This window comes from Cheilinus undulatus, linkage group 21 (genome assembly GCF_018320785.1).
Source record: "Cheilinus undulatus linkage group 21, ASM1832078v1, whole genome shotgun sequence".
NCBI classification, from domain to species: Eukaryota; Metazoa; Chordata; class Actinopteri; order Labriformes; family Labridae; genus Cheilinus; species Cheilinus undulatus.
This window is the reverse complement of record NC_054885.1, coordinates 11922801-11936071: the sequence shown is the minus strand read 5'-3', so window position 1 is coordinate 11936071 and position 13271 is coordinate 11922801. Positions and strand designations below refer to the sequence as shown.

General features: G+C 39.2%; 1 protein-coding gene across 2 annotated transcripts in view; it reads left to right on the top strand.

Moving 5' to 3' along the window:
• The window catches only part of LOC121529288 (myocardin-related transcription factor A-like), a 39206-nt gene that overhangs the window by 12652 nt on the left and 13283 nt on the right, over window positions 1-13271 (top strand). Inside the window, exons 3-11 of one of the 2 annotated variants that reach the window (XM_041817085.1) lie at window positions 2915-2970; window positions 4450-4513; window positions 4610-4765; window positions 9783-9922; window positions 11061-11174; window positions 11997-12065; window positions 12162-12343; window positions 12523-12676; window positions 12899-13136. In XM_041817085.1, coding sequence (XP_041673019.1) covers window positions 2915-2970; window positions 4450-4513; window positions 4610-4765; window positions 9783-9922; window positions 11061-11174; window positions 11997-12065; window positions 12162-12343; window positions 12523-12676; window positions 12899-13136 — 1173 coding nt within the window. Of the gene's footprint in view, window positions 1-2914; window positions 2971-4435; window positions 4514-4609; window positions 4766-9782; window positions 9923-11060; window positions 11175-11996; window positions 12066-12161; window positions 12344-12522; window positions 12677-12898; window positions 13137-13271 lie in introns of both variants that reach the window. The other variant, XM_041817086.1, reaches the window with a different exon arrangement.

The window sequence follows — 13271 nt, the reverse complement described above, 5'->3', positions numbered from 1 at the left end:
ATCCCACTACTCTCTGTTTCCTCCTCTTCATTCGCCCTTTGGTCTGTTTTTCCATTTTTCTTCCAGCTGCCTCCCTCCATTTATCTCCTTTCCCCGTCTCCCCTCCATCTGTTTTTCGATTCTCCGTCATCTTCTTCGTCTCTTTCACTCCGTACCCGCTCATTCATCCTTTCCTTCCGTCTCGGCACTCGTTTCAGACGTAGCTGACTGACAAGCGGGTCACATAGCACCCTTGTGGTGGGGTGAAAGGTCTGAGAGGGGTTAATGTCCCTGGGGTGTGCAGGAGTGAGAGTGTACCAGCACTGTGACAGTGTTCAGCGACGTGAACTCAGGCTTGTGCAGGTACCAGCAGTCTTCCCCGAGGGTTGCTAATCTAGTCACAAACACGTGTGTGCAGCACAGTCACAAGGCATTAAAACAGCAATATATTTTCTCTCAGTTCTGTAATATTGGACTTCACACTGTTAAGATTGTATTAAAATGAGTTATGTGGCCTATTATGAGCTTTTTCTTGTTGCCTTCTATGGAAGCCCAAAGTGAGCTTTCCTCTAAAATCAAATGCATTTTAATTTTTATAAGATCTTAACATATTTATCACATTATCCTGGGAATATAACAACCAAAATTTGCTTGTTATCACAGAACATCTATGGAAATCTATAATACATTTTTAGCTGACTGCATTACGACAATAGCATGGAAATCCATTTCCACCACTTAAAAAAGAAAACTTTGAAAGTTAGGCAGTTCTAAAAATTAATAAAAAGAATCCAAAATCATAATTATGAGATGAAAAGTCTTAATTATGAAATAAAAAGCAATAGTTATATGATAAAAAGTCAGAATTATGGGCTAAAAGGCATAGTTACTAGATAAAAAGCCATAATTATGAGATTAAAAAGTCAAAATTATGGAATAAAAGTCAAAATTGGGACACTAACAAGTTGACATTATGAGATTAAAAGTCAAAATTGTGAGATAAAAAGGCATAATTATGAGATTAAAAAATTGAAATTATGAAATGAAAAGTCATAATGGGGAATTAAAAAGTCAAAATTCTTAGATAAAGTCAAAATTAATAGATAAAAAGTCAAAATTACGAGATTAAAAAGTGAAAACTAAGGATTAAAAGTCATAATTAGGAGATTTAAAGTCTGAATTATTAGGTTAAAAAGTCAAAATTATGAGATAAAGTCAAATTTTAATAGATAAGAAGTCAAATTGAGATTAAAAAGTGAAAAATAGAGATTAAAAGTCATAGTTATGAGATCAGAAGTCTGAATTATTAGGTTAAAAAGTCAAAATTATGAGATAAAAGTCATAACTATGAGATTAAAAACTCAAAATTATGAGGTAAAGGTCATAATTATGAGATTAAAAAGTCAAAACTAGAGATTAAAAGTCAAAATTATGAGATAAAAGGTTGAATTATCAGATTAAAAAGTCATAATTATGAGATTAAAAATCCAAATTATATGCTAAAAAGGCATAGTTATGAGAAAAAAAGTCTAAATTGTGAGATTAAAAGTCAATATTATGAGATAAAAGGTCAAAATAATGATTTAAAAACTCATAATTATAAGATGAAAAGTCTAACCGATTAGATAAAATGTCAAAATTATGACTTTTTATTTCATAACTATGACCTTTTATCATTATTATTTTTAGAATTGTTTAACTTTCAAATTTTTCAGTTTTAAGAGGCGGACATAGGCTTCAATACAATTTGCAATGAACACATTAAAAAAAAAATTTCCACATGATAAACATCATCATCAGAAATCCCTGCACAGACACCATGCTTTAACACCTGGAATTTCAGCAATTTATCAGCCTCTGGAAGAATTATGAAGTCAACAATTTGGCCAAAATGTGGATGGAGACCTCGCTATCCTCACATTAGTCGGTGTTAATTTGTTGGCAGCTGTGAGATTGTTATTAATTTAGTTACACTGAAATGTTTCAGATCACCAAACAAATTTCAAAGGGACATTTTAGTTTTTTTGAAGTTGGGCTTTCTGGGTATGAAATAAATGCTTAAAATTCTCTGTTAGTGTTTACATTTGAGCCAACATTGATTTGTGACCCTTTTTAACCAAAAACGTGCTAAATTCTGGCGAGACACTGTACCCATCTGTTACACTGTATAGCCTAGCTCCCTGGCTGGTACAACCAGTGAATCCTTCTTAAAGGAGCAATGCTCAGAGCAAGGTTTTAGGAGTAATTACTTTTTCACACAGCGCCATGTAGGTTTGGATGGCTTTTCCTTCCCCAGATACATTAGAGCCCAAGCCTCGTTTGTGTAGTTTCCCACCCAATTTCCCATCTATATTACATCATCTTGCATGCAATAAAACATCATTAGATAGTCTGAGGTTGTGAGTCTTGTTTTAGAAGCAGATTAATATTGAGTGTTCTGTGATGCTGCATTTAACATAGCATTTTTGGTGTCAGCACAACCCTTAAGGGTTTAAGAATTCTATCAGCCCTAATCCCTTGGTTTTTGCATAATCACAGGCCTTCAGAAAGCCTTGCTTGAGCCATTTATGAACAGACACCATTAAATCCACTGATACAGAGAGGCTCATTGGTCTGGAACCCTCTATATGTTTCTTCCTTTACCCTCAGATATGTGGTCTTTCACAGAGCCTGGATCCACTGCCTAGGCTCTTGTCCATTTACTTCAGTCATGGATTATAAATACATAAGTGTCTTCATTAATAGCAGGCATCACTGCTCTGACAAAAGCTTTAGTAATAAGGCAGATCTTCAGTATCAGTAAACTATCTGATCTGCCCTGGTTCTGAACAATTCAAAACCTCTATGGTCTTTCAGTGACTTCACATGCACTCACTACCACATTATTGTCTCCTCTATCTCTCTTATGCTCTGCTTTCATCAATCAAACTTCAAGCTTTGAAAAGTTCAGCTGCCATCCATGAGAACAGACGGAGCTTGGAGCCAGCTCAGGTGAGCAGTTATCACACAGTAAAAGCTGCCCTGTTTCAAGATGACCTTCTGTCATTAATAAGAATGTGAGACAGAGCGACCAGAAATAACAAAAGCATTCAAGCAGTAATCAGCATGAAACATTACTCATATTGAACATTACCCCTGTCCTGTCAATACTGACATGTTTAAAACTGTGGCATTGCCAAAGCTTGAACTAATAAATTGAGTGTTGAAAAGTTTTGAAAACCAAAAGCAAATCTCAAAAAAGTATGGACGGGGCAGGAAAAGGCTGGAAAAGTAAGTGGTACTAATGAAAAACAGCCGGAGGAGCATTTTCGAGAGGCAGAGCATCTTAGAAGTAAAGATGGGAAAAGCTTCATAAATCTGGGAGAAACTGGGTCCAAAAATTGTGGAAAATGTTCACAAAAATGCTCCTTAGGGTAAAACTGCAAAAACTTTGAATAACCCACCATCTTCAGTACATAAAATCATCAAAAGATTCAGAGAATCTGAAGAAATCTCCTAAATTTCCTGTTGGATGTTCATGATCTTAAGGCCCTCAGATGACACTGCTTTGAAAACAGGCATGATTCTGTTCTGGAAATCACTGCATGGGCTCAAGAACAGTTGGCCATGCCTTTTACAAATGCAAGTTAAAGCTGTATCATGCAAAGACGAAGCCGTGTGTGGACACGATCCAGGAATGCCGCTGTCTTGCCTGGGATACAGCTCATTAAAAATGGAGCGAGGCAAAATGGAAAATGGCAAACTGTTCCCATCCAGACAACATTTCTTTCAGGGAAGGCCTTGAATATTTCAGTAAGCCAATGCTAAACCTTGTACCGCATCCATCACAACAGCATGGCTTCACAATAGAAGAGTCCAGGTGCTGGACTAACCTACCTGCAGTCCAGACCTTTCACAAATAGAAAACATTTGTTGCATCAAAAAAAGAAAATACAGCAAAGACGACCCAGAACTATTGAGCAGCTAGAATCCATCAGACAAGAATGGAACAAAATTCCTCTCCAAATCTCCATCAACTGGTCTCCTTACTTCCCAGATGTTTACAGAGTGAACATCACACTGTCCCTACTTTTTTGAAATGTGTTGTTGCAATCAAATTCAAAATGAGTTAATATTTTCATGAAATGGTAAAATGTCTCAGTTTCAACATCTGAAATATCATTTATGTTCTATTGTGAATGAAATATGCAAATAATTCCATTCTGATTTTGTTTACATTTTAAACAGTGCCCTAACTTTTTTGGAATTGGGGTTGTAGCTTAGTAGTTTAAATAGCTAATGAAATGACATGTATTTAAGATGATAAATAGAACAAAGTGAGCCATTTAGCATGGATGATAGTGCAGAGGGATTGGACTCCAAAGGTCAGGGCAGATTTATGTTAGATAAAGAGTGAGTTATGGTGAATTGATAATCATGTGGTGTGAATTAAGAAGTAAGAGATTGCCGTGAACAGTTGTTTTTCTGCAGACTGAGGACTACCTAAAGAGACAGATTGGAAGCTCTGTACCAATCCAAATGCACGTCCTGGAGGGTGAGAGCCTCATACAGTACATCCTCCTGCCTGCCCAACTCTTAAGTATTCCAGCACACCGGTAGAAGTATTTCCTTTGTTTCTGTTTGCATCCAGAGACGTCCGCAGAGCCATCGCTCCAGGCCAGGCAGCTGCAGCTGAAGAGAGCTCGCCTCGCTGATGATCTGAGCGATAAGATCTCACACCAGCCTGCGGAGCTGATCCACAACAACATCCTACCTGTTCCCCCCAGCCTTGAGCAGGCTATCTTAGGTAAGCTGAACCATGGTGCAGTGCGGGCTTGTTCAGTTTGTCACTTACACTCTGGCGTGGAGCTTAAACGACACACAGAAACCGCCCAAACAATTCAGTGTTTCTGAAATTATTTTCCACCAAATTAATTTTATCTTGGACTGTTTTCCATTTTAAGCTGGACTGTAGATAACTCCTCTTTCACTATTATTTCTGACAAGTGGAACCAATTATAAGCTTGACTTTTTTGTTCAGTTATTTTTGTTTGATAAGACTTACTGTGAGCCTTTTATCTCACTCACCAGAAGCACAAAATTGGCAGAAATGAGCTACAAAAGAAACCCTGGAAGGGAGCAGTGTGGCCCCAGCTTTGTGTGGAGTAGAGGTGCCGGAAAAAATCGAGTCCCTTCAGAACTGCCAAAAATTAATTACTATGGTTATGAATCAATTAAATGTACTGCTGGTAATGGACTACTGTGTCTGACATACAAACACTCTGCCTGTACTGTTTATGGACCAGCAGTGTTAGAACACGAGGATTCTACAGTCCCCGGGTAATGTAGAATAAATGCTAAATCTGATAAACAAAGAGAATCACTTCCAGAGTGAGTCAGAAGCTCACATAACAAGGCAAAACCCAGAGTTAAATAAGTGCCGAGCATCACTTTAGAGATCTGCCAGCAAACTCAGAAAAGCTCTCCCAAAGTTTTGTCAATAATGAAGGCTTTACATTCAGGATTAAATCTTTTTCTGAGATTTTTCTTAGAGAGTGGGGAAAAAAAGCCACAGGCTGGACTTGAAGCAGCCGTCTGCATCCATGGGGCAAAACCAAACTACTAGACCATCTTTGCCCCAATCCAGGGATGCGGGCAATTATCCAGCTAAATGGCTAAGGCCAGCACTAGAATTACTTGTCAGTTAAAGAAATTCTGAACATTTTGAATCAGTTCAGCCCCAAAATCCCAATCAAACACTGTCTGAGCTGTGATGTTGCAACCCACTAGTAGCAGCCACTGTAACTCCAGTTAATGGCCATATGAAGTGAAATTTTTACCACTGTAATCTTTCTTACAGTATTAAAGATACAGGCAAGCAGTAAGAGACTGGTCATCAGAGTGACTCTGTGACTGTTGAGCGGTCATCAAAGCAGTGTTAATGTCATCGACTAAAACTATGACTAAAAATGTTCGTCAACAGCCTTTTTTTTCCCTGACGAAAACTAGGCTAAGACTAACAAGAACAGATCTGTGATGACTAAAACTGACAAAAACTAAGTTTAGTTTTCCTCAAGATGACTAAAACTGGACTAAAATGTAATGTAGTTTTTGTTGGCAGTCAAAATCTGTGATATTTCTCCACTGTGGGTCTGTCAAAAAACAATGCAGCTGTAGCTATTCTGCCTCTCAGCTGTAGAAAGCAGGGACCCCAGGTTTAGCAGAGCACATAGAACACACTACCATTGATTTGGTACCAGATTTAGGCAAGAAAATAAATGCTCAGACTAAAAGTAAAGACTAAAATGAGAGGACTCTATATGGACTAAAACTAGACTCAAATGTTTTGAGTTTTTGTTGAGTCAAACTAAAATGGGTAGAAATAAATAAAATGAAACTAAAACTAAAATGCATTTCATTTAAAGACTAAAACTAAGACTAAAATTTAAAATAACTGCCAAAATTAACATTGCATCATAGTGACTCTGTGACTGTTGAGTGTTGTTCAGAGTCACTCTGTGACAGTTAAGCGTTCATCAGAGTAACAGCCTTGTGGAAGAACTATTTCTGTGTTGGATTGTTTTGGAGCAGAGTACCTGCTAACGCCTACCAGAAGGGAGGAGTTTAAACAGTTTGTGTCCAGGATTTGTGGTGCCTGCAGAGTTGTTACCTCATTTGTCACTTCCGGACTCTGGACCAGTACAAGTCATGGATGGAGAGATGTCGGTCCCAATAATTTTCTCTGCAGACCTGATCATCTGTTACAAGCTGTTCCTGTCGTTTTTGGTGGCAGACCAATATCAGACGGTGATGGACGTGCAGAGAACAGACTCTACGATGAGGCAGATTATTCTTCCTAAGCTTTCTAAGGAAGTACAGACTTTGTTTGGCCTTTTTCTGAACAGAATCTTTGATGGAGGTCCACGTCAGGCCACGGGAGATTGTGGATCCCAGAAACTTAAAGGTGTTAACCTGAAGAGCTAGCATTGCCTACTTTAATTACGCTGATTTCTGCAAACCAACTACACATGATTATCCGACTGCTATGATGATCATGTCTTAAATAAATCAGCTCAGTTTTGACTGTTTCCTGGGCGTTTTGACTAAATCAGAATCTGAACATCACAATCTAAATTGAATGACTTTTATTAAGAATTTTCAAGGATCCTCGAAGACCCTGAGGGTAGGAATAGGACAGCACAGCTACATACAAGAAAAGAGGAAAGACAAATGTGGTACTGTCTCATGTAATTGTGCATCTTTGGCTCCAGTGTTTTGTGTGAGACCATCAGAGACAGAGGCTCATGCCTGCCTGATTGATGTGCACAGGGAAGAACGCTGAGATTCAATAACGTCCAGTATCAGGGGATTATCTATCTCTGTCACCGCTGAACAACAAACACAATTGCATTAAATTTGAGTTACACAGAGCTGACACGTAAAGATACAAACATTCAAACCGCAGACCCACACAGCCACATGGCTGCAGCAGGAATGTCATCGCATTATTGGATTTAAGGCTGTTAAATCAGCCCCATGTTGTCTTTTCATCATCGCCTGCTGATGCTGAATTAATGACCAGCGGGTCATTTTATAAAGCCGTCTGCAGCAGCCCACAGCAGCTCTTGTAATGAAATAACTCACACCCACCTGCAAAGGAATAGTCTCTATCATCAGTGTGTGGCATCTTAGCACATGCTTTTACTCCTTAAAGCCCTATAAAAATCCCCAAATCTGCATAGTAATGAAATGATTATATGATCCCTGAGGGGAAAATTAACCCAGGACCAGAGCTTGGAACTACTAAAGCTGACAGATATGGGTACATTCATCTTTTAGTTACATATTTCAATACGTAGTACTGAGTTATTAAAACTATGACTGTTTACTGGTCAAACACCAAAGCCTCCCAAAAAATGGATATAAGATTGACCTGTTTTTGAAATGTTGTCATGGTAAAGTTTGTTCCAGCCAGTGGACAGTATCTCATGTTGTAAACAAGCAGCAACCTCTGTTGTAAAAAACAAACAAAAAAAACCAAGCCAACATGCAAGTGTTTTAAAACTGCAATTCCTCAAGTGTCCACTTGAGGCTGTTTCCAAAAACTCTGAAGCTCCCATTAACACCCATATAAAATGTCCATATTTACAGCTGGAATAAACATGTTTACAGACTTGTTCATCAATTTTTTTTCGCATAATTTGTTTATTTTTTTTACTGGTGCACACTGAATTGGGGACTATGTTTTTATAACTCACCTGTTTTGATTATATTTAAGATAGGATTTATGCATCTACTGTATTTGACTCAAAGACTCAGTTTTTTCCCCATATCCCTAAACCTAGCCCTTGTTTTAGGGTTTTCCAAGACCCCTTAAAACAGAGTGACAAGAGGGTAGTGGTGAAACCTTCCAGGCAAGGTTTCACACATCCATCTGGTAAACCTTCCATAGACGGCATTTGGGAAAGGGCAGAGCCTTTGAAAAAAAACTTGGAGAGTAATTGGATGAACGTTCTGTCACATCTTCACGGGCCGATCAGAGCAACAAAACACGTGATGTCGCAGCCCCAAACCGACAAGTAAACTCCATAGAGAAGTGCATAACGCAAACCATGGCAACTGTAGACATGTCCGTGCACGACTTTTGTCGTTTTTGAATAGAAAACAACTCAATGCTGCTCTTTGTTTTTCTTTTAACGAAAAAAACGTCGTCAAGTTCTGATAAAACTGGCGCTTTAGCAGCATCCACGCTAATGTCTTCCACAATATTTGCACTGGCCTCTTGTTGCTGCTTGCATACGTCACAACTCTGCCGCTCCCGAAAGTACTGCCCCTCAACACTGATTGATCCCGTCACTCTCTAACCGTGCCCAAAAGGTTCAGATGGGAGCTTCGCAGGATGGATTCGCCAGTGAGAAACACAGAAATTGGCGAATCCATCTGCTTTGCAAGGTCAGACCCTGATGCCATAGTCACCATAGTCATAGTTGTAGACACGATATTTTCTCCTCTCCTGGACAGGTGCTATCTCTTCTCCACACGCTCACACATTGTTACTTAAGACGTGAATATTAACAGAATTTTCAATAAATTAGACATAAAGGTAGTCCATGGGTGCATTACTACACAAAAGTGTTCAGAGTACTCTTACAGATAACTTACCCCCACTGATCATAACATGGGTGCATCTCTAGTGCTTTCTCTATGCAGGCTATGAAACTGCTGCTTCTGGTTGCTGTTCACCACCATTTCTCTCTGCTCCTTTGATGATATGGCAAATTTACCACAGATAAAGACTGACATAAAAATGTCCTAGTAGCCCGAGACCCTGCTGCTTTATCTGCCATTTCTTGGTTGTCCTTTTTATGCTTTCTGAGACCCCATCCCATCCCAGCCGAGAGAGAAAGTCTCCTGCTGTGAGGTTAATCTGTGAATGGCTAACTCAGGAAGATTTCAGGCTGCCAGAAATTACATATTTGAAAATGGCTTTAGGAGCATTTGTCCATGGAAGCTTTATGGAAGATTTGCTTATTACCAAAACAATTCTTATTCATGTTTTCATGACCTACATGGTCTTAAAAGATATTAACAATGCTGTTTTGAGTGGCTCCGTCTTTCAGTGTGAGGCTTTGAATCAGAAGATAAGAGAAAATCAAGAGACTTTATTAAAAGATACATCAAAACAATAAAGAACTGCATGAGTAACACAGACAAAATTTAGTAACATAAAAATAAAGTTTCTGTTTGTTGTCTACTCTTCATAAAGATAGCCTGAGCTTACATGGTGGTAATTCCCTGGTGAACATCCCTTCTTTCCATCTTAGAGACGGAGATTCCAAAGGCTGCTCTTGATAACTGGTCTTGTGACGAGGACAGTGGCTACAGTCTGTCTCCAGAACAGCCGGTGAACCAGGAATCTTCGCTGATCCTCCTTCCTCAGGCTTCACCCCCACCTTGTACGCAGGTAGGGTCACACTAGCATTGTGGGAGGTAGTGCTTCTTGGCTTAAAAATAGGGTTAAGATAAAATAAGATAAGCTTCCCAGTGAACAGCAACTTCCCAGTGAACAACTGTTTTAGGTTCATTGCTAAAGTTAACACTGGTCTAATGGTAGCGAATGAGTTCTCACTATCTTTATTGCTGAGGTGTTCTTAAAACAATGCTAAAATTTAGTCCTCTCCTAGCTAACAGTAGCTTTAGCATACAGTTAGCAGACTTTTATAGCACTGTAGCCTATATACCATAAAATGCACAAACTATAGCTACAGGTAATGTTAGCAAGAAAGTTGTTTGCTAACATTAGAAGTTCTCTAATAGTTGTAAGTTATTAGTTTTGTCCATTTTCTTGAAGTTTTTCAATGCTTCCCACTTCTTACATCTTCAGGTTTACATTATTAGCCTCTTCCTAGCTAACAGTCAAGTTACAGCTTGCTAACATTACCTTTTGACAATGTACATTAAACTCTCAAGTGATGGTAATGCCATTAGGACTGAGGTTGATCGCCAACATTAGCTGTTGTCTAATGTCAAACTAAAGCTAAAGGTGACGTTAGCAAGAAAGCCATTGTTTGTGATTATTAGGAATTGTCCAAAGAGTTATTAGTTTTGTGTATTATCTCTAAGTTAAGTCTTTCAGTACTTCCAAGTTCTTAGATTTTTAGGTTTACACCGTCAGCCCTCATCTAGCTAACACAGATTGCTAACATTTCCTTTTGACATGTAATGTAAAAACTCTCGGCTAAAGGCAATGCTAGTAAGACAGCGGTTGATTGCTAGCATTAGCTGTTGTCATTAATTCATGTCTGCCTTTTTTTATTTGTTTCATAAAGCCACCTCTGTATGCCTTGGTTCTTTTATAGTCATTTTATTCTGTTATTTATATTTTACACAATGCCCCAACTTTTTTTTTTTTTTTTTAAATTAGGGTTGTATTTGTTTAAAAAAAGTCTTTCTGATCTACATATATTTCCAACTTTATAAAATGTTGGTTTTCAAATCACTTTGCACCAATCTTTGCATTTCTATCCTGTAATTACTTGTTGCATATAAGCTGACATGTAAATATTAATATTGTGTGTGCATTTTTTTATGTTATCCATTAGGTCACACTTCCTTCTCAAACTACCCAAATCTCTGGATCCTCCCCATTATTGAAGCTGGCTGATCAATTAGTCACACCATCAACACAGAGTACATGTGTGACATCACAGAAGAAGGTAAGTGACATGGGTGAAAGCCAACCAAACAGTGACCTGTAAAACATTTGAATTTGTGACATAAGATGGCAATTTTTTTTTTTGATCCGCTATCTTCTTGCTTACATTTCGTTGCTGCCCCTACCTAGAAATAAAGGATTTACATTTTTTTGATACAATGAAAGTATTCACCCCCTTGAATTTTTTACCCTTTCATTAATTTTAAATATAATATATATAATAGAATTAGGCCAGGTTGCACAGGGATCAGGTGTGAACAGCCCTTTTTAAGTCCGTCCACCAATTTTCTATCGGATTGGGGTCTGGGCTTTGACTTAGCCCCTCCAGAACATTCATAAAGGTGAAAAATCACCTTTAAACCATTTCTGTGTAGCTTTCGCTGTATGCTTTGGGTCATTGTCTGACTGGAGAATAAATGTTCTCCCACGATATAGTTCTCTTGCAGACTGAATAAGATTGTTCTCCAGGACTTTCCTGTATTTTATCCAATTCATTTTACCCTCAACCTGTACAAGCCCTCCAGGGCTGGCTGCTGAGTAGCATCCCCACAGCATGATGCTGACATCACTAGTCTTCACAGTGGGGATGGTGCAGTATTTGGCGTCTGCCAAACGTAGCGTCTTGTCTGATGGCCAAAAAGCACCATTTCAGTGTCATCAGACAAGACGCTACGTTTCATCGCTTAGTCTCCAACATGCCTTTTGGCAAGTTTTTGTTCAACTGACTAGTGAAGAACCGGGGCAACAGTCGCTGTATGCAGCCTCTGCCATCTTAGTCATCGGTATAAGTTTGTACACTTACCAGTACTCCACTCTTTTTCAGTCCCAGCTTAAACCAAATGCTGACTACTCCGCACAGAAACAGAAGAAAGTAAAGGATGACAAACCAAAGGTAAGCTTTGGTTTCAGGTTGTAGAAAATTCCTTCCCAGTGCTCATGCTACTGTTTAAAACATTTCTCATCATGTTGTTTGTGTGCTGCTTTCTAGATTAAAAAGTTAAAGTACCATCAGTATGTTCCCCCTGACCAAAGGGGAGATAAGGAGCCTTCTATCTGTCTGGACTCACCCTATGCCAAGATCGTCCAGCAGCAGCAGCTCGTCTTGCAGCTCCAGATCATTAATCAGCAGCAACAGCAGAACTACCACGCCATCCTGCCTGCAACACTGAAGTAATTATTCATCTTTATTTATTGTTGTGCATGAGCAAGCTCACTGTGTGTGGTTAAACCTTTGGAAACTGAATGCTTTGACGCCTGGGGTGTTTGTCTGAGAGCATGCTTTAAGAAAAGCGTGGTTTCTTTTATATTGGTTTAATTGCCGTGTTGTTTTCTCTCACTCTTTACAACAGACCTCAGATGGATCAGCAGTCATCCTCCTCCACTCCACCTGTCTCCACCCCTTCAACAGTCCTGTCAAACCAGGGCTGTCATAAGAATCTGAGTTCTGCTTCTACAGCTTGGACAAAACCAGCGACTTTACCTCCGAACCTGGATGAAATGAAGGTCAAACATCCACATTTAAAAATGGCATTGTTAGTTTAGTGTTGCCAGGACCAACAAGAGTAAAATAAAAGCTAAAGCTGACAAAGCAAAGGGCAGTGATGCATCACTGTGTCTTTTTGTTGTCATCTTACCCTTTTCCTTCCTTATTCCCTCTTAAATTTATCCTCATCTCCTCCCTCTTCCCTTCAATCATAATTTGTCTTTGACTTTATCGCCTGTCAGGTTGCAGAGCTGAAATCTGAGTTGAAGCTGCGCAGCCTGCCCGTCTCCGGCACCAAAATCGACCTCATTGAGAGGCTGAGGACCTACCAGGGACTGAATGAAGGGAGCAGCACTACCTCCTTTCTGACAGCAGGGGGTACCACAGGGCTGACGACTGGAGAAGAAGGAAAATCCTCCAAAACTGCTGCAGCCGCTACCATCAACAACAACACATCACAGCATCACACATCTCTGAGCGGTCAGTCGGGAGATTGAATCAATCACAGCTCTTCACTGAATTAAGTATTGAAGTGTTTAAAGATAAGGGAGCTGTGGAAAAGAGGGTGGATAATGTATTACATTTTGGCTAAGATTTTTCTTTATCTCTGTTGCA